Raw genomic sequence first — 25,522 nt, forward strand, 5'->3', positions numbered from 1 at the left:
GGAGGTGCTAATGTCTATGGTATTGTTTTTAGTATTACTTTTCCCTGCTCATTGTTGGTACATAGGTAAGCAGTTGACTTTTTATATTAACCTTATGTCCTATGACCTTGCTATAATTATTAGTTCAATTTCTTGTTAACTCTTGGATTTTCTACATAGAGGATCATGTCATCTGCAAGCAAAGTTGTTATTTCTTCCTTCCCAGTGTGCATACCTTCTATTTCCTCCTCTTGCCTTACAGCATTAGCAAGGACTTTCAGTGCACTGTTGAAAAGGAGTGGCGAAAGGGGATATCCTTGTCTTTTACGTGATCTTAGTAGAAAATCTTCAAGTTTCTCACCATTAAGTGTGGTATATCACTCTTCGGTTTTTTGTAGGTGATCTTTATCAAGTTGAGAAAGTTCTATTACTACTTACTGACAGTTTCTATCATGAATGGGTATTGGAGTTTGTCAAATGCTTTTTCTGCATCTATTAAAATGATGAGGTGATTTTTCTCTTTTGGTCTATTGAAGTCAACCAGTCTAATAGGCAAGAAATTTGAGGAGGCCAAACATTTTGAGAGCTCAATGAGGACTTGACAGTGCCCTCCCTGGATTTTTTTTTTATAATCATCTCACCAGATTTTCACTCTTTCCCACCAACCCAGTCAGGCTGGTAGAACTTAGCCTTAAGAGCATCTATGCCCAGAGGAAAAATTCTACAGACTTGGAATCTCTCATCCCAGATGAAGGTACTTGAACAGCTACTCTTTAATAATCTAAGGCTGGGTTTGTTTTGATATGAATTTGCTTGTTTTTGTTACTGCTCTCTGTGAATGTATCACAAAGAGACTTAATATTTTGGGGGATCTGCATTTGGTTGATACATGACCTGGTGATTTGAGTTCTACCGTTAACCTTTTTTTGCTTTCTGATTTTTATGTACCATATAACTAAATCAATAAAGAAGAGAATGGAAAAATAGCTCTGTTTAACATTTTGAGGGTGATGGAGTAATGTTGTCTATAAATATTTATATCTTCCTGAGAAGATGCCTTTTTCTTTTGACATTTAGACTGACTCATGGAGAGATTCACCACTGGGGAGGAAAGAGAATAAAGAAACTTCCTTTTCTCAGTAAATTTATATGTGTCTTTCAAAGGTAAACAGAAGAGAAGAAAACTCAAAAGGATTTTTCATTATAATAGGTTTTCTTTTTGGAGCATTGAAATATTTAGCCAGGCTTTTCTCATCCAGGATAGTAACCAGGGAAACATGAATGTGTAATTGAATGCTTCCCAAAATCCAAATAGATGAGTTTGGCTTACAGCTTCCTGTGTGTCCCACAGCTTCCCTTCCATTCAGCTTCCCCTCTCTTTCTGCACCTGGTCTCTCCTACTTCCCTTATGCCTCCTTTATCCTAGTCTTGGCTTCAGTCCTGTCTGCCTGAGTCACTGCCTCCCACATTCCTGGTTTGTCAGCCACAGTAATGGATAGAGACCCTCTGGGCAGCCCAAAGCCCAGCTCCAGTAAGTGCTCACCTGCCTTTCCTGGGGAGGGTGGAGGCCTGGTCAGGGAGCTTGGAAGCAAAGCTGTGCTTCCTTGCTTGAAAGCTCCTTGAACATGCTTTCTGAATTTCAGCAATCTGGCAGGCAGGCAAAGGGAAAGCTATGCTCTTGTACTTGGCTTGAGTTCCTGCAGCCTGGTGTGGAGAAAGTAGTCAAGACCTTCTGATCAGGGGTAGGTCTTCAGTGACTAGAAACCAGAAGGTTGATGATTACAAATGTATGAGGTTTGGGAGTAAATAAAATGTTTTTGAAATGTGGGGCCATGATACTTTAAAATTGAGACCAACCTTGAAAAAAGTTGATGTCCACTGAAATAATGGAGTAGAGTGAGCACTTTTCTGTTGAGGGCTCTCATGACCATCTTTGGTGTAGGGGACCCAGAGTTAAAAGGTAGTAGTCCTCTGAGGACTTAATGGCAAATAGTGGGACTCACCGTGTGAATTTTGAAGAGGGCTTGCTCAATGAATTCTTATGAAGTCTTATTTAAGCCTTCTGTAGCATAAATAATCATCTATCATCTTTTCAAGTAGAGAGTTTTATAGTGAGGTGTCTTTTTTAATAGTCAAATATATGCGTGTGTGTGTATATACATACATGTATATATATGTATACATGATGGTGATGATAAAACCTGTCCAGTTTAGTGTCATTGGGAGCTTCGACGATGCGAGAACCCACAGGATTACAGCAAGTGCTACCGTTGACCACTGGTGAGACGGTGGCAACAAAATCCTCACGAGTCCTAGTTAGAAGTTACTTGTGCTTTCTTCTCCTTCTTGCATATGAATTTAAATTTATTCTCACAGCATTCCGGACAGGCCCAGCAGCTGTTTTGAAGCCTTCAGTTGTTACAGGTAAATAATGAACGGAAGGCACGGCAGTGTCACGCAGACGACTTGAGCCACCATGTGGGGTGGCACTAAGTTTGGACGGCTCTTGCTTGTGCTGTGGTCTGTTCTTGTTCTAACTGAACTTCAGCCATTTAGCTGTTGCCTGGGAATGTCCAGAAGGATCCAGACTAATCCTGGAGCCTCAGGGATTCCCAGCCACCCAAATTCTTAGAGCCCTGACTTCATCCTGGAATCACTAAGGTGCTAGAAAGACTTCTGTGATCAGAGTGACATTGGCTCTAATTCCAGACTTATTCCCCTGTATGGCTTTTTGGGGTCCTCTCTGTTCAAGGAGCAGCATCTGGTCTAGTGAATGGTGCTCAGTGAATCTATATGGGTGAATAAATGGGTGATTGCATTCTTTAAGAAATAAGCATTTTCTACACTGTTTCAGTTTAAGTAATTGGCTTCCTGCCATCCTCAGAGGCAGTCAGGACTGAAACCCATGGTCTCTTTTTTTAATCCGTTCTACAGAAGATTTTAGAACTTGAGTACCCACAATAGCTTGCTGGTTTAAAGTTTTTCTACATCTAAAACCTGAGTCATAAATTATCCCACCTACATCCTTGTAGGCAAGGAAGAAGAAAATTGCACAAGCAGGACATGTGAAGTTGATTTTCAGGGAAGAGCCATTACCCTTCCTACTCCCTCTCCTGGCTTGACAACTGTCAGTTACCTGATTTTGTAGCTTCTTGGGGTAAAGAAAAACCTTTTAGAAATCTGTATTTTGTTTTTATCCAAACAAGGTATTAGGCATTAATAATAATTGTAGCAGTGAATACTGTGGTTTGGCTTTGCTGATGATAAGATCCTTGCTATACATTGAGTTTTGCATGAACTGAGACACAGTGTGTGCATAACACTGGATTTATGAGATCACACAGGCCCTATGTCATGGTACTGCCGTTCAGGGACAGTGGCCTCCCAATCCGAATTTGTGTTCTGACTCCCGGTTGGATAAATGTTTTCTCCATAACATGGCTTATCTAAGTATTAGTCAAGGCAATGGAAGGGGTATGCTTTAAATTCCTGAAAGGTGGTGGTAGTATTAAGGTAAGTAGAAATCATCTCAAATCTGAAGGAACCGGCCTAATTTTTTTTTAATAGAGCTATAATTTCTTTTAGATACTTGTTCCTCTGTAATACAAATGAAAGAAATCAGATGGAGGAATTGCATCCACCTGGTTATCAAGTAGTTGCTGAAAATCTGCCCAATGTTGAGAATAATAAATAATTATGGGCCCTCAAGGAGCTTACCGTATGGAAAGTGGGCTTGGAAACAGTTACTCAGTGTTCAGATTTTATGGAATACCTACTCATCTGCCAGGCTCTGTACTAGGCCTTGGAGTCACCACGTCCTGGGTGGTGAGTACTGTCTGTGAGGGGAATAGAGGGTGTGACAAACTGAGTCATGAACAAGGATGAAACGTCCCCAGGGTGGAAGGGTAACTTTTTCTGATGCCATCTGGAACAATACCCTATCCATTGTGTAAGTCTGAACTTCTATCTTGCCCTCAGCCTGACGTTATTCTTAACTGACTCGACCCAAAGTTTTAGTCTTCATCCCATGGATCCTTCTGGTCCTCTTGCCATTGTGTCTACTTTTTTTTCCCTAGTAATCTCTACACCCAGTGTGGGGCTCAAACTCATGACCCTGAGATTAAGAGTCTCTCTCTTACCCATAACTCAGTGATAAAATTGGCAAGACTTTTGGTTTGGCTTTAGTGAATTTAGGAAAATCGTACTCTGCCAGAGTACTTCAATTTCGTTAATATCTTTTTTGTAATTCTGGTTTGATCCACTCTTCTGACTGAGCCAATCAGGCATCCTTCTACTTTTTTTTTTTTTCCACCTCTTAAGAGGGTCTTCTCTCTGGGTGTGTGTCATACGTGTGCTGTGAGAGCAGAATCCCACTGAATTCAGCACCAGCCTTATTCCATCTCCTATATTCCCTGAAGCACTCAAAACAGTGTCTTGTACATTATCAGTGATGGGTAGGTAGTTACTGATTAACTACTCGTCAGCCCCCTCTCTTGCTTTCATTATAGCCCTGGGATCCAAATCTCGATTCTTGCTGTGTCCATGAGATGCTTGTGCCCTAAATAACTAGGTCTGCCGCTTAGGGTATTTGTGTTGAATGTGACAGAAGATTCCACAGAAGGTCATGAAAATGACTCCATTGAGGAATGAAATCTTGAGTTGCCCGACATCAAAAGGCCTGGGGACCTTCCTGTTTGTTTGTAGAAGGGAAGGGATGATCTCACAAGGAAGAGAATCATTCCATTTCATCAGAATTGGAGTAACTGAGAATTGTCTTGTGCTATAGTTGAATTTATTTAACTCCTGAAGAAAAGCGTATATTATAAGTAAAGCCAAAATCAGTCAAACTCAAAAATAAGTCTTACCACACCAATAAAATGCTTACAGTGTCTTCCACGCTTGCCTCTAGGAACCCTAAGTACCGCACATCTTCTGTCACACCATCCTACGGTGACAAGCGTTTTCTGTGCTGCAATCTGGTTTTGTTCGGTGGTTATGAAGCAACGCCCTGGACCCCGGAGGTAGATATACCCAGGTTAGAGCCCTCCCAACCCCACCACAGCTCAGTACTGTTGTGACTGTGGACAGAAAGTATCCATACCCAGATGGCTGTGCATTCTGCCTACGCCAATATCTGCATCTATGCGTACATGTACGTATTAACAAGCACAGCATATATATAATTTCCCTGCAGATAATTACATATATTTTACTATATTGTTAGTTTGTGTCAAAATTGTACTAATTTCCTATATTTAAGAAAATTATACTAATTAAAATCTGAATTGAACCATAAATAGTCTGGTGTATTAGTTTACTGAGGCAGCCATAACAAAAAACTGCAAACCGGTGGCTTAACCAATGGAAATGTATTGTCTGTGAGTTGTGAAGGCTGGAAGTCCCAGATCAGGGTGGCCTTCTGAGGGCTAAGGGGGGAGGGTCTATTCTAGGCCCCTCTCCTTGGCTTGACCCCCATCTTCTCCCAGTGTCTCCTCATATTCCCTTCCCTCCGTACGTGTCTCTGTGTCTACATTTCCCCCTTTTATAAGGACACCAGTCATTTTGGATTAGGGCCTCATTTTACCCTGATTATCTCTATAAATATCCAAGCCAGTTCCCATTCTGAGGTTCTAGGGGTGAGGACTTCAACATATGCATATTGGGGAGGAGGAAACGGTGCCACCAATAACGTTACATTAGGTGTATTAAGGATGAGTATCAGTTTTACAAGCCATCACTGGCATGACGAAATCCCGTAGTGTAATCGCCAAGATGAGGCACTCACACTTTCAAAGTCAGGAAATTCTTCAGTCCTGACATTTCTTTAAGGATTCTTATCCTTTATTTCTTATCCTTTGTTTCCCACTCTTGATTGGTCTCTGCATGTCTTTTATTTTTCCAGCTTTATCTTAAGTTTTATGTTTCCAAAATTGGCTTCCAAGAATTATTCCAGGTTGTAAAGACAGATAATAAATTTGACACTATCTTAAAATAGTAGTTTAAAATACTGGGCTATACTGAACTGTGCTTTGAAGAGTTTACCATTTAATGTCATCTCCCACAGGACATGTTTGTTTCTTCCCTGTGCTCTTGATAAAGTAATATTTATGTATACAGATCTGAATTTGATTTGGTTTTATTATTTGGAAATGTAAATCTTATCCATAACTCAATGATAAAATTGGCAAGACTTTTTATTTGGCTTTAGTGAATTTAGGAAAATCGTACTCTGTCAGAGTACTTCAATTTAGTTAAAATCTTTTTTGTAATTCTGGTTTGATCCTCTAGGCAGTTCAAAAAACTTGAACTGACAGAAAGCAAAGCATTGGTATTTACTGTGTATGTCCACTATTTTCTTTAGTAGATCTAGACCAAACCTTTCTTCTGTCACTTCTACTCTTAGCAGTGTATTTTAAAATTTATGTTAAGCATCCATCTTTTCTCTGCCTCTTTTCTGTAAATCTGTTTTATTGCCCATGCCAGATGTTTTTCCCCATTCATGCCTGTTGTCAGCTCTGTCTTTTGATATGGTCCCTTGCAGCCTGAGCCCTTGCTAGCAGGATCGTTCTGTGGGCTATATTGAACTATAAAATCTAGATTGATTATTGGTTTTCTTGGTTGTTAATGCATATTCGTTTAGCTAACCCAAAAATCAAACTGCTAATATCTGTAGATTCAGATTTTTTTTTTATTGTCTTATTATCTTCTGGATTGCTCCTTAAAAATACTGATGAGTCCTTAAAAAAAAAAAAGTCTAGCTTAAGAACTATGGACTCTGAGAAACAAACTGAGGACTTCAGAGGGGAGGGGCATGGGGGAATGGGATAGGCTGGTGATGGGTAGTAAGGAGGGCACGTATTGCATGGTGCACTGGGTGTTATACGCAACTAATGAATCATCGAACTTTACATCAAAAACCAGGGATGTACTGTATGGTGACTAACATAGTATAATAAAAAAACACTTAAAAAAATCTGAAAGAGTAAAAGCTTTTAAATAGAAAAATTGTATTGCAGCCTTATTTTGTAATAGTGAAAACCTACACGTGGCTGATATATACAAAAAGATACACTGAGTAAATTATGATGGCTTGCATTGCAGTATTATGTATCTTTTTAAAAGTTTCTAAAAACTGTACAATCCTGTGGGAAAAGATTATTGTATAATTACAATGGGGGAAACATCAGAACAGAGAATTATATAGAGCATGTCATCTCAACCACATGAAATCACGCATAAACAGTGGAAGATGTGTCAAGATGTTAGCATTGCTTATGTTTGGGTGGGGTGGGACCATTCAGGGAAGCCTGGATAATGACAGATTTGGGTTTAACTCCCCTTGTCCTGTGGGCGCCTGTTACTTAAGAAACATAACCTCCTACAGGGCAGATAGGACCTCTCTGACTGAATTGTTCGGTGACTTGTCAGAACGCAATACATGAAAATTCAATTATTAACAAGAACCTTAACAATATATTTATTTCACACATTTTACCGCTCTCCTAACACAAGCACTATGTTCATTTTCCCATGGGTCTTCCTGTTTTAAACACAGTAGGAGGCAGAGCCTGCTCTGTCAAGCCCCATGACTGCAGTGTCCTGGTCACCTTTCCTGGGTGAAGTCTGAACTCCTTAGCGCGGTGTGATGTTGTGACGTCGAAGATTCCGTGACTTGATGTACAGAAAGGGTTTAGAATCCATGCAGGCACATCGTTGGTCTTATGTGTTTGCTGCTGCTAATGAAGAAATTGAAAAATAGATGTTTTAGTTCCTACGCTGAGGAGAAGGAAAAGCCACAGTAAAGATTTATGTGCCCTGCAGACGGCTGGACGTGATGACTTCTGTGTCTGAGATCAGGGATACCGCAGGCTAGGTTCAGTTTACCTGAGACGTGGCAATTTCCAGGCGTAAAATGGGGTGATCTTGGAATGAGATCCTGGCCGCAGGAAATAGGGACCCTCTGGAAAATCTGATCTAGCGTGTGAATGCTGGATGGGGACTGTGGTGGACTCCAAATCTCCAGAAATGTACATTTCAGTCAAGTTCCTTGCTTTATTTCAGTTCTCCACACAAGTGCCAGATTTTTAGATCTGGGCTCTAACAGAAAGGCCCTTCTGATTTATGGTTAATGGATTAACGTAGATAAGCCTCGAGGATATGTTTTTAATATTCTTTTTGCTCTTTAGCACCCACCCTTGCCAAAACCATGCACCAGTGCCTCTTTCAGTGATGGACGGTGCTGGGGGTTTGCAGTCCTGAATTAACAGGTCAGAGGTCAGCGCTGAAAACCTTTGTAGTGAAAGGGACTTGGAGCTAGGAAGTAGGAGATTTTTCCGTTTCTTTTTTTTTTTTAAGATTTTATTTATTTATTTATTTGACAGAGATAGAGACAGCCAGCGAGAGAGGGAACACAAGCAGGGGGAGTGGGAGAGGAAGAAGCAGGCTCCTAGAGGAGGAGCCCGATGTGGGACTCCATCCCAGAACGCCGGGATCACACCCTGAGCCGAAGGCAGACGTTTAAGGACTGTGCCACCCAGGCGCCCCAATTTTTCCGTTTCTTAACTGGAAGCAAACAGGATGGTGTGCCCTGTGGCTGCACAGCCCAAGCCCATGCTGCTTGGCCAGATAGTCTTCAGTCCAGGGGATACGTTTTGAGCATTAAAAAGCACAAGCATGAGAAAGGTGACCCAAGAAGGGACTTGGAGTTCTTTTCATTCATTCTTCCAGGTTCAGTGCACAACACACTGAATATTTTTTTTCCAGATCGTTGTAGAACAAAGCTATTTTTTCCAAGTAAAACCCAGTCCCTCTGTACCCCTCCCCGTGGTGTGTGCCTTAGTGACCAAGCTTATGTTTATCAGCATCAGCAGTAGCCTGGAGAATCTGCTTTCCTGGGATTTTATAGGCTTGTCACCAGGGGTCAGAAAAAAACAAATAATGGGATGAGTTTATTTCCAGTTATCCAAACAAAGAGTAAATAATTCACAGTTCTCCTGGTCTTGACCTTCACTTTCATTTTTTTTCTTCTGTTATTCCTTGGACTTGACCTTTTATTTTTCTGTCCTGTGTATTTTTGTAAATAGCCTCAAATCATTTGAATGAGTTTTAGGGTATAAGAATTCAAGATCAGAATTCACTTTGGAACCTTCTGCCTCCTATAACTTGGGAGAGGAAGCAGATAGCAGAACTGCCAGGGGGACTCCAGGGGGACTAAGATGTGGGGATGATTTATTCTGCTCTCTCAGCAGCCCCAGGCGAACAGTGAGATGCCAAGAAGCTGGCACAGCCTTCTTAGTGGTCTGAGGGAAACAAAGGTATATTCCACAGGAATACTCTGTCCTCCTGGATTCTCTGTCAAATGGGGATGCAAAAAAAAAAATCTGTTATACTCTGTGAACCGTCGTGCACATCAAGTGAGAAAGATGTCTGTGGCAGGGCCCTGGGACCCTCCAGTGCCGGATAAGCACTAGATGGGGCATCTCCTGTTGTTTCAGTGGGGACTTGAGCCTGGGAGGGCTGGCACGGGAGCGTGGGTTACAGGTGAGTGCTCCACGAGCTTGGGAGAGCCGAAGGGTCCTGCACCAGGGGTGGTAGGAAAGACTGGTTCAGGAAAGCCAAGCTTGATGCTGACCTTGCAGGGTGAGTAACCAGAAAGAATTGGATGGGTGGTGCATTTTAGACAGAGATAACGCCACAAGGGCTAAAATAATGGAGGTAGTTTTGCAGGAATTGAAAATATATTGTTGTGTAAAATGGCAAGTTCTTATGGCCTGAATGGGAGAAGGCAAACGGGTGGATGGGAGGCCCTGACCCTGGGGCTGAGCTGTTTGCACCTGATTACCCGCACATTTCAAAATGTTGTGTGCATTGAAATCATCTCTCAGAACAGTTATAACACTACGAACACGTAGGTGTCTGCTCCACTTCCTTTTAGCAGGTTTTCTTCCCAGTTCTTCTGCCCTTTATCAGCTCTGCCAGAGCTCTGCATCAGTCTGTAGAAACCCGTTAACTCAGAATTTCCTGGTAATCGGGCATCATCTTTAATAAAGGGCAACTCTCGATTTGTCTGGAAGTTCTGAAATGCAACATTGTGAGACAGTGGTTAAGTGATAAATCTGAACACCCTCTTGTACAGCAGTGTTTAACTGGGAACGTATCTTTGTGACCGATAATCTACTTAATGATGGAGTTTCATGTGCCTGTACCAAGAGCTGAGCGGGGATGGGAGCGCGAGTGGGAGGGATCCTTGGTGGGCTCTAGTCATACCACGTACACAGCAGATGGTTGTGGCAGCATGGGAAGGTCTGGTTGTGGTTTTCTAGCAGTGTGACCTTGGGAAGGTCACTTAATCTCAAGATGACAGTTTCTTCATCTGAAAATGGAAAACCGTGTCCGAGATCTTCGCCCATCATTCCGTACTCCATGTTGAGGGCACTCTCTTTGGCTTTGTTCTTGCAGCTACAGCTGCTGACGTGGCCTTCCATCCCTGCATGAAATACACCCCAAGCCCTTCTCTGTGCGGGTCCTTTACCGTGAGCAGTGCACAGGGTCCCTGCCCTCAGGGAACCTCCAGGTGTTCCTGACTGATAATGGCCTTGGTTCTTTTTCCAGTTTCTCATTTGCCAGGCTGGAGAACTTCATCTCCTAAGCTTCTGTGGTCCAAGGATCAGGTTGTTGATGGAGTAGAAATAGTAGGGCCTGCTGGGCATTTGCCCTGCGTTCATCCTTTAGTCATGCTGTTAGTGTGGATAATTCTAAGGACTAACTTAGAAAAAATCTGCGTAAGTTGTTCCCTGCAGTACATATTAATTCCACAAACATTGACTAAGCATCTACTGGCGGCGGGCATCGTGCTAGGTCCTTGAGGATCAAAGGTGGCTGTGATGATACAAACCTTACTGTGGGAGGCGGTGAGGGAGGGAGACCTGTCACAGCTAATGTATTCCTGATACCGCCTTGTACGTGTGTCTTAGTGCGGGTGTCCTGGGGACAGGCAAAAACCCTTTGTGGTAGGCCTGTGGGTGAAGGGGCATGGGGGGGGTTGCAAAGCAGCTCCGGGTGGAATTTTTATTGACCTGCCCAGCCTGCTGCTGAGTTCACACCTGTGTGGGTGGTTACTCATTTCCCCTCTGGGCCTTTATCACCTGACCTTTTAACGGTTGTTTCTAGTTACGGTATGCGGAGCCCAGCAATCGTCCTGGCTTTCCATGCCTCGTGAAGGAGAACTAAAGAGAGATCCTTGTGTGAATGTTCTCCCCGCTCTTCTGGTCTCTCTGTTCTGGCTGCAAAGGGGAAGCATGATCCTGCTGGTCTTTTTCTATGTGGGTGGTTACCACGTGAGGAAATCCCATTGGCCGTGTTCATGTACTGTTTTTCCTGACTTTAGGATTAGCTGGAGTTCTCTCTCCCAAGTTGTGAATGTGGAGGACTACGGGGGAGCCCTCTGCTAGTTGGGAACAGGGAGGTGTGAGGGGGCCCAGTGGGGGGGGGCAGATTCTTAAGGAAGGCCTGTGGCTCTTCAATAAAGCTGGCTGCAGGTGGGATAAAAAAGGGCACTCTGCCTTCTCTCCTCCTCATCCCTCCCCAAATGAAAGGCAGTTGGCTCCCAGTGAACAGTTGAGTTGACTCACTCTTCTACATGGTGACACATAGACACCTCGATGTGCCTGGTGGGCTAAGTAACAATACTGAAAGTTCTGAAAGTTCTGAATGTTTGAGCTGAGTCCCAAGGTACCTGAGTACAGACAGCCCAGGAAAACAAAATGGAGGGCAAGACCTTGGCTTATGCTTTCGAGGCACCTCTGGGGAGCTAGGATCCATCGTGGGGCGGGTGTTTACTTATTGACTGAGTTATTCCCCTTCCTCCCTTGGAGAAGAGCAGGTAAGGGGTGGAGAGAAGGGAAGCTCTTTCCTAGGCATTTCTTCCAGAGAGCAGAATTGTTCACTGGAGATTGAGGTGAATGACAGGCCAGTTTTTAAATACTGACTTTTGGTTATAAAATGCATGCTGTTATCAGGGCTATATTTTGCCTGCTCAGGAGAGAGCAGACATAAGGAGGGGCAGGTACAGCCATCATTATTGGGTGCAGTGGTCTTCCAGTGGGTCAGAGTGGAGTCAGTGGCTGGAGGAAGAGAGAGGAGAGGGATGGTGGGCAGTTCTTTCTTTCTTCAAGATTCAGGGTCGCACTGAGGCATGGTAGCCTGTCCCTGTTGTCCTGTCAGCTGCGTATAACACCTCTGTGTGTAGGGGAGTGTGCAGAGCCCCTTGGCCCGTCTCCTAGGTTGCATCTGGGCAGAGTTCATTGACAGGCAAGGAGTTTACTTTGATGCCAGCCCTGACCCATACCATAGGGTGCAGTTTTGCTCCTTGAGGCTCTTGGATTAAGGGAATCTGACTGACATCCAGGAGGACAGCCTGAGTGCAGGAGTTCCTTGTTCCACAGACACACTTGGCTCCATGGCCCATCCTTGGATAATTGTGCATCTACAAAAAGCCTGTTGCATGACTTGAATAAGGATGAACCCAGGAGCTGTACAGTGAACAGGGTCATTAGAAGGGGAGTGCTATTTAGACAGGAATCTTGATCGTCTTCACTCCCTGTTGTCTGTGATAATGTCTACTACGTAATAGATGTAAAATAAACAATAAATTGAATTTTGCACCTCAGACAGTGGGTAAATAGAATATGCTGCTTTCAGTGTTTCTCCAACCCCTGTGGCTAAGATGAGTAATAAACCCTTACCTGGCACTTTTTTTATGCCTTTGACACGTGTTACTAGATTTCTATAGTAACCTTACAGGTTAGGTCTGTTGCTGTCTCCCATTTTGTAGAGGAAGAAACTGAGGCAGTCTGAGTTAAGCAACCAGCTCAGAGTCATGAACTGGTAAGGCAGGAGTGAGGTGGAGCACCTCACAGCCCTCACTGGTCAGGACAGAGATCCGAGGGGTGGTTGCTCATCTTGACCAATGGTGGTCATTTCTTGGGTAAGGAGGAGGCCTTGGCTGAGCTGGGCCTGTTTGTTCCAGGATGGACTGGCCGGAGGCTGGGCAGCCTGCAGCGCTCCCACCATGCTGAGCTGTTTACAGCTCCCTGGGACTGAGAAGTGTTTACTTTAAAAGGAGAATGTCTGGGTTTCACCACTGGTTCCATTGGCTCATCTTCCACAATGGATGGCACAGAAGAGTTTCGTGTTGGCCCCAAGCGACCTTCACACGTAAAATCAGGGCAAAATGGTCAGAATGAGAAGAAATTATGAAAAGGAAAATAATCTGTGTTGTATGAATTTTAGCAAGAAACCAAAACCACAACAAAAAAAGGACTTAAGATCCAGCAAGATAGGGTACATTCAGATTGGGGTAAAAGAAAAACAAGGATAGGATCGTAAAATAGAGACAGGGGTTAGACTATAAAACAGTTGGCTTTGAGCCTTCTTGCAGCCAAACCAGAAAAGGAAACCTGTTCCTCTGTCCTAGGCTCCCTGCCTGGAGAGGCAGGAATTAGCCAGAGGTGTAGGGTACAGGAAAGTGGAGGTGAGGCTTATTTTGCAGGCTGCACCACTGCCCTGAGAACATCTCATTGGAGAGGGAGCGGGACGTTAGTCTTTATCATAGTGTAGTGTCTAAGCTACATGATTTCTCAAGGCTTTAGCAGACGTACAGTGAGACTTCTCATAAGAGCTGAAAACACACACTCATTTTTATTTGACATAGCTAGGTTCCTGTGTGCTGTGATCCTATGATCTTTTTGCCATAAGTCAGGACCGTTAATTTCAGCACGTGTCTGTTTTGCAAGAATCTCACCGTGCTGTGCGTGGGGCTAGAGACAGCTCAGTGCCGTGTTCCCTGTGGAATAATGGTTAATCACCATGTATCTCGGCTTCAGACCTCATTGAGATTTGCTTGTGTGGATGATCTTCTTGCATGAGAAAAACAAAAATACCGTGTCTTTTACATACATACAAATATATAACCTGGTAGTTTATCAGCCTGTTTTGTACCTAATTTGCATGTTTAAAACATTCCCACAAAGGCAGTCGTTGGTCTTGTTTCATGCTTCATATTGGGAGCACGGAGAGCCAGGAGTAGGAAGACGACACTGGAGCCTTTTAGTCTTTGACCCCTGAACAATGCTCTGAGAGGGACTGATTCTGGTGGCTTGGTTTTGCCATATAAACGTGGGGCATGTTGTAACATTTGAGGCGGTAGAAAAGTTGAGAACACGGATCTCACAGTGACTCTCCAGTGTCCCTCCTTCTGTTGATGTCTGCCTTGAGCTAACAATAGTTGTCTCCATTCTGTGGCTTCACCTGTGTGATGTTACCAGGAGACGACAAGGGAATCCTCTGGGAAGAGTTGGCCAAGCATCTGGTGTCTGCTGGGAAGCTCCTTTCATGAGAGCCAGTGGCCGCCTGCTCTCTGAAGAGCAGAAGGAGGAGAAATAACAGGCCCAAAGGTCCAAGGCATCGACCTGGACCCCAGACTCCTTCCCAGTCCAGGGCCCTTCCGTTGAAGGGTCTTGCCTACTCCTCTCCTCTCTCAAAGGCCCAGAATGGAGATATGCGTGCTGAGGCGCCTGTCTCCAGGAAGGGCACTTAGCTGTCTTGGGACTGCCTCTTGGGCCATCATCAGGTGGAAACTATGTCTCCCCAGAGGCTACATAGATACGGAGTTTATAGCACCTACGTGATTCATACTTCTGGATAAAAAGCCTTAAGGGCATAAATCGGAGCCACTGTCTATTCCTCCGTTCCTTCCAGTAGGCCTCCTCAGGAGACAAGTCTATACTTGCTATGCCAGCCCCTCCCCTTCTCACCTCAGCTACCAGAGACCTCCCTGCCAGATTCAGTGGTATCTCCACCCTCATCTTCCTTGGACCGTGATCAGCACTTAGCACAGGTGCTCTCTCCCTCCTGCCTGGCGCACCTTCTTCTGGGCCCACCCTCTCTTGGTTCTCCTTCACCTACCACTAGGCCTCCTTGCCAGTCCCTTCTTGTCCTGATTTTAGGACATTGTTCCAGGACTCTGTCCTCAGGGCTCTCTCTTGCTCACTTCCCTGGATGATCTTTCCAGTCCCAAGGATTTAAATGTGATGAGCTCCCGCGCCCATTACGTGTCCTGCTTTGCATTTGACCCTGTTTTGCCTCCCCACTGAATATATCCTAAAGAAACGCATTAGAGAATTTTCACCCCAAACCTGTGCCTCTGGCAGCTTCCCCCACATCAGTCAGCGGCTTCCTCATTTTTCCAGTTGTTTTGAATAGAGATTTTCCTTCACTGCTATGTATGTTCTGCTTTTCTCCTTCTGCTTCCCAAATCTCTGGTCTTCTCTCCTGTGTTTCTTGTTGACCCACAGGCCTAGGTTTTGTCCGGTCTTGCTTCTGTCTGCTCCCTGCTGTTCCATCTGCCCCTTTCTCTTCCCCTGTGTGTCTTCTGTTTCTTTCTGAGCTCCAGTGTTTACGGTCTTGCTGTTATATTCTGCTTTCAACCCCATGTCATGGCTCTGTATTTCCCTTTGATGGAATCTCTCTTGAGTTGGCTAGAGGGACCATTAATTTACTCTGCAGAAAGCCCAATTATTAGCCTGGGAAGGGCAGCCTTCATGCAGGGACACTTAAAATACTTCTATTCCCAGGGAACAGAAGAGATTAACCATCCCATCCTCTCTGGTGCATTCCATAAATGGCACCCATGACAGAGGTCCATGGTCTTTACCACTGACTGTTACCACCAGTCATGCTCCTGAATCTCTGTGGTTCAGAAATCCTCACAATTGTCACCAGCCCCAGACGGATGGACTATTCCATGCATGATCTCTACATTACAGTAAATTTGTCAATTGAGGTCTAAAGTCCTAAGTTTTTTCCCAAACTGGGTAATTGGTTGGTTAAATATGCTTATAAAAACAGAGTTGGGTAGACCTTTCATCTCTCACCTTAAAAGTCCTTGATATTATAGGTGGAAAGTCCCTGGATATTTTGAATTCTTGTGCCATGTCAGCAATCCAGCCACTGTCTAGGCCATAGTAAATTGATTCAGTTTGGGGAAGATTCCCAGTGAACACTGCTGTTGTTTATTAAGAACTGTATCTTGACATTTTTCAAGAAATATTTTCACAGGCAATTCATTCAAAATGTAAGTAGAGGTCAAAATGACTTTATAGTTGGATGGCCTAAGTGGTTGCTCCATGCAGCTGTATGTGTACACTGCCCATGGATTCCAGAACATCTGTTTAAAAATGTCCTCTGTATCTAGTTGAACCAGTCACCTGTTGTTAGGAAGCTGGCAATCAATCAAGCATGTGAAGAAGTCATGCCCCAAAGGCACCCACTCCCTGGGCCTGGTCAGCCTGTGGCCCTCTCTGCCTCTTGGCTGCCTCATTGCTTCTTAGCATTTGCATTCTTAAGGGAAAAGGGCATAGAGGCAGCTGGGGCTTGGGTTCACTACCTGTAGGCTCTCTAAGAAAATATAAGAAAGGATGAAAACTTGAAATTCCTGCGTATTTATGTTATCGATGCAGTGCTGGGATTCTAATAGCTCCTAACTCTGAAGTGCGTTGTTCTGTTTGCCCGGATGACAGTCAGCTGGGTCTGTGTCAGGTGCAGGGAAGAATCCTCTCTCTTGTACCTGAGCAAGATGAATTTGAGGCTGGCTTGGGTTGAGGGCTAAGTTTCTGGCCCCAGAAGAGAGCAGGTCATCAAAATAAGCCATAAGCCACCAACTCAAAGGAAATGGACTGAATTTTTGGACTTAGGTTTTAAAAAGAAGTCTTTTATGGAATAAAACCCAGCCTAAACCTATATACTGTCTAAAACTGGGCATTGGGCTCCCAGTGGTAACCCCTCAGGGTTTCGTTCTTTTATAAGTTATACAGGTCTGTTACCATTGTGGCTTCTTTACTTGTGGGGAAATGGAAGCAGAGTGGCCAGAGGGCCTTGCTTGGATTTACACAGGATCCTTGTGTTGAAGTTGGGCCCAGATGCCCAGTCTTCTGGTATGTGGTGAGGTGGAACTCCTTGGCCCTGAGGAGCATCTGAGAAGGCATTCATGCTTCTTCCTGTCCCCAGGAGCTGTGGGGGGAGAGCTGGGGCACTTAGGCTGCTAACAAAAGCATCTTTAGGAGCTAGCTGTGGTGCCCAAGGCATTCTGCCTCTCACACTGACAATCCCCTGTTGGAAGCCCAAAGTAGGGAGCACCATTGAGATGGAGTCTTGGTGGACTTCCATGGATCCTTCCTCCCTAGAGACTCTACTTACCATCCTGTGATAATGTTAACAGTGAGACTACCACGAGAGACTGTGGACTCTGGGAAACAAACTGAGGGCTTTAGAGGGGAGAGGGGTGGGCGGATTGGGATAGGCTGGTGATGGGTAGTAAGGAGGGCACGTATTGCATGGTGCACTGGGTGTTATACGCAAGTAATGAATCATGGAACTTTACATCAAAAACTTGGGATGTACTGTATGGTGACTAACATAACATAACAAAAAATTTTTATAAAGAAAATAAAAACAGTGAGACTAGATGCTCATGTTTTATTTTAAAATTTTCAAAATCTTTTAATTCGTGTTTTTATCCAAAGCACTCTCTTTAATTGCTATTTTATTGTTTCAATTATTTAAAGCTGATTTAGAATCTAGCAGCTTTTTCAAGACTATTATGAATATCAACATGTATCTTGTCATGTTTTCCAGACATTCTAAGTGAGAATCTTCCGATCATTTAGAAAAATGGTGGCCCTATCCTTAAAGATTTGTGTCCGCCACTGCAATGTGGTGAAGACCATGCAATTTGAACCATCTACGGCCGTGTACGATGCATGTCGAGTCATTCGGGAACGGGTACCTGAGGCGCAAACTGGCCAAGGTAAGCCATTGGTTATTCACTGACCTCTTGAAATGTGCTTGTTCTTTGCTTAGTAGCTAAAGAAACAGATGTTCTGAGTGGTCCCCAAGTCCACTAGCGTGTATGTTTCAAATGAACTGTCTTCTTACCCTGGACGTAGCTACCTCCCAAGTGGGGCTTGTGCTGACAATGGCCACAGCTGCCCCTGAGTCATCATTGTCACGCCCATCGTCATGATCCTTCCATACATCAGCATTGCTCTCTACAGTTTACAAGTCACTTTTTGATAGATCATCTCATTTGCCCTATAAAGAACAAATGAAGCTACTCCAACAGTTACTGATTTGTATACTCTGAGCTCTGTTTTCCATATATGGAAGAAGGCTGGAATTGCCATCAGGATGCAGGGCAAGCCTTATATTTCAATTACTTTGTAGGGGCTTTATAAACTTGATCTCAAACCCTAAAGAAGGTGGGAAGCATCTATGAATCTATGTTTTGTTTCCTATTCGTTTAAACCACTGACCACTATTAATCTGAGTTTAAACTAAAGCTATTCATAGAATTTTTATTTTCCATTGCCTTTTCTCTTCTGTTTCCTTCCTCTGTTTAGTGTTTGATTGGCACTTGAGAAATTGGGATTACTCCCAATTTAATAGGCCTTTACCATGAAAATGGTCTGAAACCTAACTTAAAAATGGGAATATGGGAATCAAATATTCAAAAATAGTTAGAGATAGGCATTGATGTTCTCAAAAAGATGTCACAAAACTTCCAAACTTTTGGTCTAAACGCATTATTTATATATTTAAAACACTCTGTTATTTTACATTACCCAAAAATAAAAATACAGTTATCCCATATTCCCAACCTTACTCCAAATTCTGGTTGTCCAGTCATTTCTAGTTTCTTTTCTTCTACTGTTTTTCTCCCAGATTTAAAAAAATTTCTCTGGATTGGATTGCTGTTTAGCTCTGGTGAAGAACAAGACCTTTCTAGATCTTGAAGTTCTTTTTCTAAGAAACAACAGGAGCTCAGACCCTCATTGGGGTCTCTGAGGTTGCCTTGAATCACATTCAGGGAGACATAAGTCTTTATTGTACTTATTTATTTATAGTCTTTAAAGATGTATTTAAGTAATCTCTGCACCCAACATGGGGCTCGAACTCATGAGCCTGAGATCAAGAGTTGCATGCTCTACTGACTAAGCCAGCCAGGCTCCCCAGATAGAAATCTTTAGACAGGAAATGATACTGCTTTCTTCCTGCCACCATGCTCTTGTACTTCCTGATCAGATTAAGGGATTTCTATGGAGAACACGAAGTTTTATTTTCCAACTATATTCATAATTTAGTGGTGTGGGTGACAGAGGCTTCATCTCTCTTGGCCCTCCTGCTTACCTTTTGTACAAATGCTATTTTGGGATGATGGAGGGATTATTCAAAGTGTAAAGTCTCCATTGGCCCCTCTTTGCCCAAGTGGCTTTGGGCTTAAGTGGTCACTTCCTTAGTTTCTCCCTGTCTTGTCCTTCAGGGCTTCTCCGCCACGTTATTACATAGCAAGTGAGAGGGAACAAAAGCCCAATTCAGAAATTAGAAAGTGGGGCTGTTCTGTTCTTGGTGTTTCCCTAAAGTGTAGACACAGCGGCTGCCCACTGCTTTTAAGAATCATGAACCTTCTCTGTGGTGTTGATGTTGCAGCTCCAGCCTCACTCTCCTCTCCTGCTTTAGCCCCTCGGCTTGCTCATGCTGTCAAAACGAAACGTGGCTGGTGCGGGAGAATGCCCACCTCCTGCCAAGTCAGCCGACTCAGGGTTTGGAAGTCACTGATGGCTTCATCGGCACTCGGTCTTTTATCCTCTCTTGTCTTTATCTCCCAGCTTCTGATTATGGGCTGTTTCTCTCGGATGAAGACCCCAGGAAAGGAATTTGGCTGGAAGCAGGCAGAACACTGGATTACTACATGTTGCGAAATGGGGTATGCTGTAGAAGTCGTTTTTGTTTTGTTTTGTCACTTTGTGGGCCTTTCTCTAGAAGTCAACATACTCTTATGCCTCAGAGAAGAGGGGAGACCCAACAATGTTTTGGTCCAAGGGCATTTTATTCCTAGTGTTGATGTAGTTGACTTTGTAAGGGCTGTCCAGGTAGTAATAGGGAATATCAGCAGTCCAAATTCTTGAAACTCCACAGAGTAATGAAAGCAGCTTAGGGTTAGTGTGTTCAGCTCTCTGCACAGGCCGTGGTTGCACTTCGTAGCGAGGAAATAAGACATAGCGTCTTTCTGTAAGGATATAGGAAATATCCGTGACTAATGATAAAAAGTAAGGGTGGATTAGAGGGAAAACAGAAAGATCCCAAAGGTAGTCAGAGATTGAATATTAATCAGTTTTGTTTTTGTACAAGAGGTTGTAAGCTTGACAACAATCAATCAGTGCAACAAAAAGTGGTTGTGTTTGGAATTAGAGGTAATGAGTAAAAAAGTATTATATGTTCAGTTATATGTTATCTGTTCAGCTTAACCTCGAAGACACTGCATTTTAGTATATGGAATTCACATATCTGCTCAGTATTCCATTACGTGAGAGCGAATTATGTGGTACCAATTAATTTTACATTCATAATTCTATTGTTAAATGTAGTTTTTTTTTAAAAAAGTCTATTTAAATGTAACTTCCAAACCTTTTACCCCCGTTTGATCTTGCCATTACTGCAAAACCACTTTTGGGGCATACCACTACTATAAAGAATCATGGGGGGTGTTATTTATTCCTTCATGACATCTGTATTAAAAATTGCTTGCAACCATAAGATAACTGGAGAAGCACACTACTGTCTTTTTCAATGGTAAGTAGGATTTTTCTTCTGCTAATTCTCATCAAAGCAGGTCATCCACAGACTTTCAGGAAGGCATAAGCTACTTTAAGTTTATAGAGGTTAGTTTTCAAGAATTGTAAGCTATAAACCATACTTGTTTGGGGGCAATTTCACCATCAGATTTTAAGACTTGTTGGAAGCAATTATTTAGCGCTGGGGTTTCTGTTTTAGTGGCAGAAATCTCATGAAAACTTTGAAGGAGGAAATCAGAGTGTGCTAGGGAAAATTCATTTTTTAAAAGTGTCCAGGTTGATTATCTGGTTTATCAAGTCGTGTGAAAAGTCTGTGGGGTTTTGCTCTAGGATATTTTGGAATATAAAAAGAAACAGAGACCTCAGAAAATCCGGATGCTGGATGGATCCGTGAAAACCGTGATGGTGGACGACTCCAAGACCGTTGGGGAACTTCTGGTTACTATTTGCAGCAGGATAGGTGAGCATTCCCTTGCCGAGGTTCCTGTTTTTGTTTCATTGTTAATTACGCACCTGTTCTTTTTTTCACCCCCATGTGGTGACTTGCCAGTCGTGAATGTGCCCTAGCCACTGATTTCTGTCCAATCCTTAAGACAGTGTTGCTATTCCCTAGATTTTGCAAACCCACTAACTGGTGTTGTAAACACCTGAATGTCTCACTGAGTCGAAATTGAGAGATTTTATTTCCCTTTCAAAAGCCAAAGGAATTTTTAAAAAGATTTTATTTACTTACTTACTTTGGAGAGAGAGCACACATGAGCGGGGACGGGGCAGGGGGTCGCAGAGGAGAGAGAATCTCAAGCAGACCCCCCACTGAGTGTGGAGCCCTATGCAGGGCTGGATCTCAGGACACTTAGATCATGACTTGGGCCAGAATGAAGAGTTGGACGCTTAGCCGACTGAGCACCCAGGCACCCCCACAAGGAATTTTTTATTGAAAATATGTTTGGAATCATATAATTCAGTTTCCTGTCCATGGCTGAGATTCTGTATAAGCATCAGTGACATCCAGTATTTCCGTGAAGACTGATAGGAGCAGCCTATACAATTGATTGCTATACAACTTTTCTTCTTGTAGCTTCTGTTCATATCCTGTGCAAACAAGTCTGTCTCCTTTCTGCATGAAGCTCTTCAAATATTTGCAGAAAGTATCCTGGCCTCTCTTAGTCTTCTCTCCACGCAAAGGAAGACCAGTTGCTTCAGCCACTTCTTGTTTGACACTGTCTTGCCTCGTTCTGCATGATCTCTACTCTGTGCCTGTTTCTCGAAAATTAGGAGAATTGAATGTGACATTTTAAACATGGCTTAATTAGCCGAGCAGCCTTTGTGGCCAGAGTTACTTGATGTGTGCTCCCTGGGTGGCCCCTGACCCTAAACTTTGTAGAGCCTCTCTCCGCCCTGTGCTACCGGGGACTCCTCAGAGTGTCACAGGCACCCCATTGCAAGGAGTGACAGCAGTGTCATCACTGGTAATTATAACCTTATCTATATTTTTAGGAATAACAAACTATGAAGAGTACTCTTTAATCCAAGAAACGATTGAAGAAAAGAAAGAGGAAGGGACGGGGACACTAAAAAAAGACAGGACGCTCTTGCGAGACGAGAGGAAGATGGAGAAGCTGAAGGCCAAGCTCCACACAGATGATGACTGTAAGTGTCAGAAAGGAGCGCGGGCCGGGTGCCGGTGGCCAGGCCTCACTCCCCCCTCAGCTACAGGACCCCGGGCAGGAGTTTCCTGTTGGCTGTGTCTTCAGTCCATCTGTAAATACTTCGGTCTGTGGCACTAAAAGACATTTAAGGGAAAAAACAGACTATAGTCCCATTTCACACCTTAAAAAAGAGTAATCTCTTAATGTCAAATATACAAATTATGTTTACACTGTCTTCTAAAAAAGCTAGTAATTTGTTTAAACTGGGGTCCAAATAAGATTGGAGGATGTAACACTTAACTCTTTTCGTCTCAAACTTCCCCTCCATTCTTTTTTTTTTTTTTCCTCCCTCGGAATGTCTGTGAAGAAGAAAACAGATCGTTATTTGTATGGAGTTTTCTGCAGTCTGAATTTTGTTGATTGTGGTGTCCTCTAACACATACTTCTGTCTCTCTTAATTCCTGAGATCTGGAAACTTGATCGGAGTCGTGCGTATGTGCTGTTGTATACTTCGTCAGAAAGTCGTATTTGGTTGTCTCCTGTTTTGTGTTGTTAACAGCCATTGATGCCCATTGCCTAGATCCATTATTTCCTTAGAGGCTACAAAATGCTAATTAATATAATTATAGGAAAGTCCTCTTTTGTGACCACACAGAATATTTGGAAAAGCCAGTATCTACACCCCATGTGTCCCCAAAGTATGCTGTGTGCACCTGGTGCCCAACATCCCCCACCCCATCAAGGATCGTACTTCATGCACGGTTCCTATAGACCTTCCCAGGCTCTTTCATTGTTCTTGCTGCTGTTATTGGCACGATGTCATCACTGTCATTATGTGTATTGATCTTCAGTAAGGCTTTCATTTCCTCTGACCCTTTCTCCATTCCTTTTTTTTCCCTGCCTCATTTGATTTCCAGTTACATACTTCTTTCCACGTGAGACAATGGTAGACAAATCCCAAGGATTTTTATAATGTGCATGACACTCTCCCAGGTACCGTGGGAGATGAGATCATTCCCACACATTCCCTGGGCTGAAGTTGCTTAGAATCCAGTGAGACTCGTAATACTTACAGTGTCTGTGCTAAGCCCAGGGAGGAGTGTGGGAATGAGAGCTATGGAGAGTGCAGAGGGGTGGGCCATTCCTGTGCACCCAGATAACAGGTGAGCGTTTTCTGAATGAGATCCAAGCTGGGCCACGGGCAGGGTTCTACCATCGCTGATCCCTCAGTGCCCTGTCCTACTGCCCCCCCCCAAATTGCTTTTATTTTCGTCCTCTTTTTTGCTTACGGGTGGAGGTAACTCATTATGCTCAGTTTATAAATTATTTCACGTGATGAGGCTGAAGTATCCACTGTTGACTTAAAGGAAAATGCTAACTTGGTTGTCTTGGCATAAAGCATTGATTTTTCTTACTTTCCCCCCATGTTATAAATTGACTGTGGGGCTTTAACAAACTGCAGGAATGGCTGTTGGGGATTTTCTCTCAGTTGTGTTTTGGTGGCTCATATGGTACACGATGGTCTATGTGAAATAATTTTGCAACGTTAAAAAGCACAGTTCTAATGTCAGTAACTAACTGAATATCAGCGTTCCAGAAATCCACCTCTCTTTTGACAAATCCTTTCAAAGCAAGAAGAATAAACACAGGTCTTCTTTCATCTGTCTTGTTGTGTTGCAGTAAATTGGCTGGATCACAGCCGAACATTCAGAGAACAAGGAGTAGATGAACACGAAACGTTGCTACTTAGACGGAAGTTCTTCTACTCTGATCAGAATGTGGACTCGAGAGACCCCGTGCAGCTGAACTTGCTCTATGTTCAGGTACAACATTTAATGCTCACTGAGGGTGCTGAGAAGGTAGGAAGCTCCTGGCCGTGGCTGGTGGTGAGCTGGAGCTTAGCTCAGGCTTCCCTGGCGTTTGTGACTCGCAGTTTCGAGGGGGCACTGTTGAGGGGTTCCTCACGTGTTTGGTTGTGGTGCAGGTTGACGTTCCAAAAAGAGAGGAGGGCCTTTCTCTGGCCTCCCAGATTGGGACCTGGTGGCCGGTACTATCTCTGCCTGTCTTGGAGGCACTTAACGGGCTCACCGCTGCGCTAAACCTTTCTTAGCTGGTATCTTAGGATACAAGTGAATATTGGTCAGAAAATCCATATTTCTCTTTACCTGAAAGATAGTCTCTTCATAGCCTTTTATGTCTTCACCATTAACCTATTGTTGAAACTCACACAAGTCATTTAACTTCTAAGGGTTTGCAGTTTCCCAATATGTAAGATGTTGTCTTCATACCGGACAGTCCCCAGTCTTTTTTTTTTTTCAGCTCAAGGAAAACCTGATCTTTCTTCTTTCATTCTTTCCTTCCCTCCTTCCCTTTCCTCCCCTTCCATTCACCTACTTAGCTGCCATTAGAAGTAATGCAGGGGTCAGCAAAATGCTGCCATGGCATCACCTGTGTTTCTAAATAAAGTTTTATTGGAACACAGCTCATTTGTTTGTGTTACACATTGGTAAAACCCTTCCGTATCATGTAACTGTTTACATATTGTCTGTGGCTGTTCTTGTGTTTCAGTGGCAGAGTTCAGTAGTTGTAACAGAGACCACATGACCCACAAGGTGTAATATGTTTCCTGTGTGGCCTTTGACAGGATAAGTTTGCTAACCCCTGAGTTAGTGGGTACAAGAATGGCATGGAAGGAGGACGGTTGGGAGGCAGAAGGAAGGAAGATAGCCAGGCACTAAGAAAATGCTTGGTGGTTTAAGGCTCAGAGCCATAGCTTAGAGTATCTGTTGGAGAATGGTCTGGGGGTCATTGAACTCTAGAAAGAAAAGACAGAAGAATAGATAGCAACAGCAGTGGTGAATCAGGAACTGGGAGAAGGACTTGAGACACAGGGAGTTCCTGATTCTAGCACTGTGCATTTGTAGTTACTGTCTGTCCATCTCTCTCCCCCTGCCACCACCTTATATTACATTGGCCTTTATCTTGGGATGGTGATTGGGTTGATTTGACCTCTAGGTAATTTTTCTGTTAGCTTTAATGATTTAGGGACATAAAATGTATATTGTGAATCACAAGGATTTCACTTTGCCTGTTTATTTTTCATACTCACTTCTACCTTCCTAGATATTGAAGCTTTAGTTTTAATTCTCTGGATACTGCTGATGTTTTCTATCTAGAGGCAGTTTGGGGGAAGGACTTGTTTTCCTT

At 43.5% G+C, this 25,522-nt stretch overlaps 1 protein-coding gene across 12 annotated transcripts in view; it reads left to right on the plus strand.

The window, feature by feature from the left end:
• TLN2 (talin 2) overlaps positions 1 to 25,522 on the plus strand; it is a 408,649-nt gene that overhangs the window by 203,000 nt on the left and 180,127 nt on the right. For 9 of the 12 annotated variants that reach the window (XM_087859255.1, XM_045803540.2, XM_087859261.1 and 6 more), the window contains 5 exons: positions 17,671 to 17,842; positions 19,701 to 19,798; positions 20,997 to 21,126; positions 22,164 to 22,316; positions 23,996 to 24,138. In XM_087859255.1, the coding sequence (XP_087715381.1) occupies positions 17,707 to 17,842; positions 19,701 to 19,798; positions 20,997 to 21,126; positions 22,164 to 22,316; positions 23,996 to 24,138 (660 nt within the window). In that variant the 5' untranslated portion in view covers positions 17,671 to 17,706. Of the gene's footprint in view, positions 1 to 4,888; positions 5,015 to 17,670; positions 17,843 to 19,700; positions 19,799 to 20,996; positions 21,127 to 22,163; positions 22,317 to 23,995; positions 24,139 to 25,522 lie in introns of all 12 variants that reach the window. The other 3 variants (XM_087859253.1, XM_087859259.1, XM_087859254.1) reach the window with 2 other exon arrangements.

The sequence above is a fragment of the Ursus americanus genome, chromosome 36 (genome assembly GCF_024610735.1).
Source record: "Ursus americanus isolate L20-20 chromosome 36, mUrsAme1.1.p, whole genome shotgun sequence".
NCBI classification, from domain to species: Eukaryota; Metazoa; Chordata; class Mammalia; order Carnivora; family Ursidae; genus Ursus; species Ursus americanus.